We start from the raw sequence: 7,625 nt of genomic DNA, 5'->3' as shown, positions 1-7,625 counted from the left end.
ATTTGAGGAAATAAGAGATCTTTAATTAGTAATGGATTAAAGAGTTATGGAGAGTGGGCAAGAAATTACTGCTGAAGCCAAAATGAGAACAGCCAGAACCATACTAAATGACAAAGGATGTTTGAGGGGCTGAATTCCTATCCTGGTTCTTACATTCTTATACCACTAAATACTCCTGTTTTATGCCCATTACCTACACACTCCTTTCTGTAAAGGTTCACACATCTCATTTAAATTCAACAAATTTCTATCCTGCCAAGAGGTCTTTGGTATGATCCCAGCTCATGTTAATACTGATCTAGACAGATACCAAAATGAGACCCGGTTTGGTAATGTGTAATGTTTATTTTTGCATTTGTTTACCTGTGGTGGTTAAACACTGTACTCACAATAAGGTGAAGTATAAGACAAGAATATGAGTTTATTACACAGAAGTAAAAAAACACAAAGCTATATATATGCAGTTAAGTTTGAAAGACCTAAGCAGAAATTGCAAAACCAAATATTGACTTTTTCTTCAGCGATATCCTTTTCAGATGCTGAATCCCAGTGAAGTGTTATACATCTTAACTCCTTACTTAACTCTTCCCAGCTCTCCTTGCTGACATAGTTTTACGACTTGTTTCCAGTTCTGACTGCTGGAGATCTTCTAAACAGACTTCACAAACTAACCTGTTCTTTTTGCTACGATAAAACTTATCTAAACACAACGGCTTTTCTCCTGCTAGGATGAAACTGAATTAGAGACCAAAAAAAAAAAACTGCAGATGCTGGAATCCAAAGTAGACAAGTAGGAGGCTGGAAGAACACAACAAGCCATGCAGCATCAGGAGGTGCAGAAGTCGACGTTTCAGGTGTAACCTTTCTTCAGGAGGATGAAACTGGAGCCAGATTCTTCTGAACTGAACAAAAGCTAAACCACCAATGGCTCCTGATGAGTTTGCCTTATGTCAATAAATTCAGCTGTGCAAAATCTAATGAACAGCACAAGCATCTGGCTACACGCTACTAAATCTTGTGTTTTTTGGAAATTATGTAGTAAGGACATGTCTCCAGATTACTTTTCAATAAAAAAAGTTACCTTGACAACTGAAACCAAAACCCATCTGTCTCTATTTTAAAAACAGAAATTCCTTAATGATAGCATTATAAATGTGACAATGCTGCTCCTTTAACAAGGTTATGTTGCCTTGTTTTTTTTTTAAAAAAAGGGGTTCTAAAAGGCTGAGGTTCCAATTTGTCTGACTGTAGGCCACTCTGATTATGGCTAACAGGTATGTGATAATGCTGCCTTGATCTTCTTTTCAGGTGGTCATAAAAACACAGGTCCTGAAAAGCTTGGAAGGGTTTTACAGCCAATTTGATGACAGCTAACAGATACTGCTTCAGGCAAAAAGTTTTTAAAGTTTTTAAAAAAAACACTTATACAATGAAAGAGGTGTGGCCAGTTCTCCCAGCTTTTCTCTGGTTCGTGTGATCTGGCTTATCACTGAAAGCAGTCAGGCAGTTGTAAAAGCTGCTGGACACAAAGAAGCAGGTCCAGGCTGGTACTCTCATTCTGACTTCTCTCCTGTTAAGACTCGGTTTGATTTTACCTTTTGTGCCAAGGGGTGTTTATGGGGACTGTTGCAAATATTTGGAACAGCATCATTATGTTGGGATTATCTGTTGGGTTTTCAGATAGGTTACATTATTCTGTATTCTTTTGTTTTGTGTTTCATTCACTAATCTTGTAAATGTATTCTTTTTGTTTATAATTGTGTGGTTTAACCAGTGGCATCTCTCCTCCCACAATCCAAAAATGTGCAGGTCAGGTGAACTGGCTATGCTAAATTGCCCACAGTGTTAGGTGAAGGGGTAAATGTAGGGGAATGGGTCTGGGTGGGTTGCGCTTCGGTGAGTTGGTGTGGACTTGTTGGGGTGAAGGGCCTGTTTCCACACTAAGTAATCTAATCTAATCTGTCTTCCACCTGCTTAAAACAAAGAGCAAAGTTAGGTCTGGGCTACTTTTCTGAAATGCCCTGGTCCATAACAGATACTACCTAAGGCAACAATGAGAGAGAAGGGCTTTTAGATTTTTTTTAAAAAAGAAAACACTTGTACAATGAAAGGGGAGTTCTCCCAGTTCAGTGATTTTTCTACTTTGGTTTAGTTTTAGCTGGGGCCAGAGTGAAACGAGGTTCCATGTTTCAGTAAATGATCTTTGGCTGATCTGCCCTCTCTCTAACATCTTTCCTATAAGAACCTGAGTCTGAATTTATCTTTCTTGCCAATGGGTATGTTTATGGAGATGTTGCAAGAAATTGGAACAGCATCATTAAGGTGCATTAGAGTTGATTGGATTTTCAGATAGGTTAAGTTATTCTCTATTCTATTCTCTTTTTGCACTTCATTTGGTACTCTATAAATAGTTTTGTTTAAAATTGCATGGTTTGACCAGCTGCGTGACTCCTGGAATATCTACCTTACCTCTGCCTAAAACAACTAAGTTAGGGTACGGGTTACCTTCTTAAAATAGTCCATAATAGATTAGGGGTTCTTTGTGGGATTTATCCTGTTTTACTTGAAGCCAAGTGGTCTGATCAGCTGCATCACTCTTGGGATATTCACCTTACATCTGTTTAAAACAACCAGAAAACTTAGGGTTTGGGCTGCCCTCTTAAAATGCTTTGAAGCAGTCTGGCCTGGTCCATAACATATTATTCACCTTTATCACATTTGCTTCTGCAAGACTGGACATGGCAGTTGGTCATGTGGTTTCACCCTGATTTTTAGCTCATATGCCTAACCGACTCAAAGCAAGATGCATCAGAGCAACTGTCTGAAGGTTCATGTGGCATTGTGGTAGCATCCCTACTCTGGGCCAAAAGGTCTGGGTTCAGGACATACATGCCCCAGACAAGTGTTATAACATCTCTGAACAAATAGATTAAAGTAATTACAATAGGAGCAACTGATGTCATATTCACGACTGGCTTCCACAGATAGTCTACTAACATGAAAGAGGCAGTGAAGAAGTTGGTTGATTATATGGAAAATGACCAAAACCTAAGTTGTTGTCACAGAAGCAGCATGCAGAAAAGACGAAAGGATAGTTGGTGGTAAGTTAGACTCTGGTGGGAACTTTGGTTTGGAAGACAGACATTATTGTAAATGGCCTGGCTATAATTATACATCTAAGACATGAGTTAAGCAAGGACAGCCCCACGCAGCTGAACACAAGTGAGGCAACAGAACATCATGGTGGGGAAACCAACAAACTGTCCTGCTGTGTCAAAAGCTACTCAAGCAGGATAGTGGATGCAACAGCGACAAGAACATACAAGTGCAGGAAACTAGTAATGTTCTAATCTGTCTCTCACAAACGTGATGTCTACTGCATCATATGTACAATCGATTCACCCCAAAAGCAATCTCACAAAAGAACTAAATAGGCAGATTAGGGAAGAATAAAATTGCAAAATTTCTCTCTGATCACTTTAGGCAATTGAAACTCTTGCTCTGATCAATGAATTGTACCAAAGATAATGGTAAAATTGCCTCATTCTTACAGACCATAAGGCTGCTGTCTCATTAGAGACAGATGATGATGGTTTCATCCAAGGATCACCATATGTCAGGTGAGGGGAGAGACTGAGGAAAATGCTTCATGGTAATCTCAGTCAGTGCAGAAATTGAATCCATGTTGTTGAAGTCACTCTGCATCACAAACTAGCCATCCAGCCAATTAGTTTTGGCTACATATAATGTGAAAATGTGATCCTTATACCTGTAATGTATTTAGTTGAAACTCAATTTACCCCATTCCATCATAAATTGACAAAATTAATTTTCTTCCCAGGCATTTTCTTTAAGTGTCAAACTTCTCTGAATGCAATGAATGTCCATAGAATAGGAACAGGTTACTGTTTCAAGGCTTGACAAACTTTTAATTTTCAAGGTTTATAATCATTCGTTCTTAGGCAAATTCTGTTAGTTAAAGTATCAAAAATTAACTTTTTTGAAAACCTACATAATTGGAAAAATTGACTAAACCGAATTCCCAAAATCAAATTGAAAAATTTAGAGATCAAAAATTTAAAGATCAACTTGTGAAAATCTTTTTGCACTCCAGTCCCAAAGGCAGTTATCAAAAATATTTACATTTGACTCAGCAGTTGCCAAGCTTCATGTGTTCCCCATCCTTGACACCAAATTATATACTTAAGTTCACAAGATAATGTTAGATGATGGAAGCTATTTGGCTTATTGGATTAATCTAAGGTAGTACTCCTCTTCCATTGTAGCATCCAAATATTATAAACAATTTGTTCTTAGTTCATCTTTGGGTGCTAATGAAAAAAATTAAAGCTGATTAAGGTGCCTAATTCTTCTTCTTTCTTTCAATCTTCTGCTATAGGATTCAACTGGAAGATGACCCATGATAAGCGAGTGCACCCTTTGGTGAACAATGCACACCTGCAGTGCAAAACCCAAACACTGCCAATCCTGTACCAGTTTGATAATATTTCAGCACAACTATCGGTTTATAATATTTCCACTTCAACCTGTCGAGGACATGATTTAACCTGGTATATGCCAAAACATTATTATGCACGAGTTTCTTTCATGTAATTGTGCCTGAGATGTACCTGCTGAGAGGGTCTTGTAACTTATTTGTAGCTCTGCATATAAAGGGTAAATTGCAAATTATAAAAATGCTAGATTTATGTCCAAACATTTAGGATCAGCACAGCCAGAAGTCACCTATTATTAATTTAGCTACTTTTGAAGTGATTTTCTTTGCAGTTTAAAAAAGGAAAATTCTTACTAAGACTTGCATTAAAAGTGTTATTAATGTAAGCTGTCAGCATGTTCACAAGGTCTATGCAACAAAAATGGGCATGATACTGGTCTGAATAGTAATGGAGGAGCAGCAGAGAAGGTATGCATTTATCTGAGAATATTGCAATATTGCAGCAACAGGATTCCAATACAATTCTCAACATGTTGAAGTTTACACAAGCTGGAGGTAAATATGCTAATATCAAGTGAAGCCATTTCTTTCAACCGGTTTTAAATTCTGGACATTTTCTCAACTTTATAACTAGAATGTGAATGGGTGAACAAGTCAGTTAAAAACTAAGAAGGGGACAATTTAATCTAGCATAAAGGGTCACAAATTGAAACAATAAACCTTTCCAAAACTAAAGCATCATCCACAACATGAAGAAAAAACACCCATGAAATAAAAATGACATTTTCTTATACATTCAAATCAGCCTCCTGGGTACCTTTACCCCACAAGTCCAGTTTATTTCTGATATGACTACTGATCAACACCTTGACATTAGCTGCAATGGTGGAACCCAAAGAGCACACTATCAGCATGAACCATATTACTAGTGTACAAATACACAAAATGTAATCGCACAAAATTTTAAAGTCACATCACACATTATGAAGAGAATACAAATTTGAACAAGGACAATTACCCTACAGCTGGAATGGCAGTGTATTGAGCACAGCCTCTTCACACACTAGGCAATTCACCATGTCATGATATTACATTACATTCAAATGACCAGATTGAGAGAGAAATCAACATAGTAAATATCTGAATATTGTATTTAGAGCGCATCATCAATGGAATAATGAATTTAGATATACTAGCATTATACAATAGACTTTAGTGTTAATGGGTCAATATACTCAGACCTTGAGTATACAATAAATACCCTTCACAATAATGCAACTTCTTCAGTGGCACCAAGGTGTCACATATATAATTTCTGTCCATTATCAGTGCTTATAGGCTCCCAAATAAACAACTGCAGCGACTTTCTGCCAGAGATGACCTTAAATTGCTCAATTCTTCAAAATTACTTCATATGCCTGGAAAACATGCTGGGATACTTCTGAGACTCTGCATTTCAGCGATAACTGTAACAAAGGAAAGAGTCAATAGCACATCAGTGTAAGGTCGGAGTCACATATTGGATTAGCTGGGATGAAAGAGCACCTTGTCACTACAGCTTGTACGAAAATTTCAAATTACATAAGAAAGATTAAGCGTGTCCATTTCTTTTAGTACATTAAAATTATGGCCAACGGAATATAATCTCCACAATTTACAATCTTAATTTAATCTGATTTTTAAACATGCTTAATTTTTAACATTGCACTGGTTTAACAGAATACACTATTTGGTACTTTATGAACTTAACATTAATCAAAACAGCAGGGCACGGAGTATGAAGCCAATAGTGACTATAAATTGCTCTTTCATATCAGTAGACAAATATAAAACACCAAGTAATGAAACACAGCCTCTTCAAACAAAAGGCCCCATTGAATGGCAATGAAGGCGAAAACCACTCTACATCATTAAATTGTATGAACAATCCCGTTTGTACTCCGTAAATGTTACAGCTACAGATTTTGAACCAGTTCATGTAGGAAACAGATAGAAGGTATGTGAGAGGCATGAATTTAAGTAAGAATTCCTTTTATTGAAAAAGGATTATAGTAAATATGTAATTTACTTTCATGATTTTTTTTAAAAAACTGATATAACCATTGACTCCCATTAGAGACTAAGCAATAATTGCTAGTCATTGTATTCTGGACTTCACACAATAAACACGAGTGGTTTTCCATTCAGCAAGCAGAAAACCATGAAAACTAAAAAGAATAAAGAAATTGATGCAAATAATTATGTTCATCCACATATCTATGAATACCTTATATGGTGTTGCTTTTGACTAAATATTACGAGGGGACGCAGATTTACAATAGCACTATCATAGTATTGGCACAAATATTTCTCAATATTCTTTTAGATGTTGGCCTCTGGTTTATGACATTTATCACAGAAAATTAGCTAGTATAACTATTTAAGTTATATAATATGTTACACAGCTCTGATTTCAGTTGCTCAACAAGAGAAATGCCAATTTCCTTCCCAATATTCATGTCAGTTAAATGTGCAATGCTGAAAGCAAAACATGATGCATTAAAAAATGCGGGGAATGATCATTTGGTCAAAACGAAACTATCCAAGATACCAAAATGCAAACTGTATTGTTAAAAATAATCTGTAGCCTCTGTCGCCCTCTTAATCTGCAACTAACTTCAATTTAAGAAAAATAATGAATTTTCATTAGTGCACCATAGAATTTTGACCACAGGTATTTTTTTAAAAAGTTGTGACTGTTGATTCATAGCAATGCTCTTTCTAGCAGTTTTGGAGCTTCAAGCAAAGATAAATGCTGAACATTTTCTGAAACTCAAGAGGTCGGTTGCTGAAAATAGTTTTAGCATCATGTGAACCAATCAAGTCCAGCGTTCATTATTAAAGTTCTAATCAACTACTTAATTAGGGAGCTGATGGTAAATGACCTATTTAGTCATCATGGGATAGTGAATCAGCAACACTGAAAATAGGCATCAGAAAAAAAGCCATCTAGCAAAGCATAGCAAAAAAGACACTGCATAAGCATAGGGCAAAGAATGGAATTGCAAGTTTTTGCAACTGACTAAAATTAAATGAATTGCTAACCTCCAAATCCTGACCCGTAGGACAAAACCACCATGGCACGCATGCAACAAAGGGAAAAATAAAGGTAACTATAAAATACAACATC

General features: G+C 36.5%; 1 protein-coding gene across 3 annotated transcripts in view; it reads right to left on the bottom strand.

Annotated features, from left to right (window-relative positions):
- Nucleotides 1-406: 406 nt before the first annotated feature.
- The window catches only part of ap1b1 (adaptor related protein complex 1 subunit beta 1), an 80,912-nt gene continuing 73,693 nt past the window's right edge, over nt 407-7,625 (bottom strand). For all 3 annotated transcript variants that reach the window (XM_043715636.2, XM_087999994.1, XM_043715638.2), the window contains one exon: nt 407-5,922. In XM_043715636.2, coding sequence (XP_043571571.1) covers nt 5,848-5,922 — 75 coding nt within the window. In that variant the 3' untranslated portion in view covers nt 407-5,847. The remainder of the gene's footprint in view (nt 5,923-7,625) is intronic.

The sequence above is a fragment of the Chiloscyllium plagiosum genome, unplaced genomic scaffold (assembly GCF_037043375.1).
Source record: "Chiloscyllium plagiosum isolate Xiang-an unplaced genomic scaffold, Cpla_swu_hap1 HiC_scaffold_24, whole genome shotgun sequence".
Taxonomy (NCBI): Eukaryota; Metazoa; Chordata; class Chondrichthyes; order Orectolobiformes; family Hemiscylliidae; genus Chiloscyllium; species Chiloscyllium plagiosum.
Note: the sequence above shows the minus strand (reverse complement) of the source record. Positions and strands in the feature narration are given on the sequence as shown.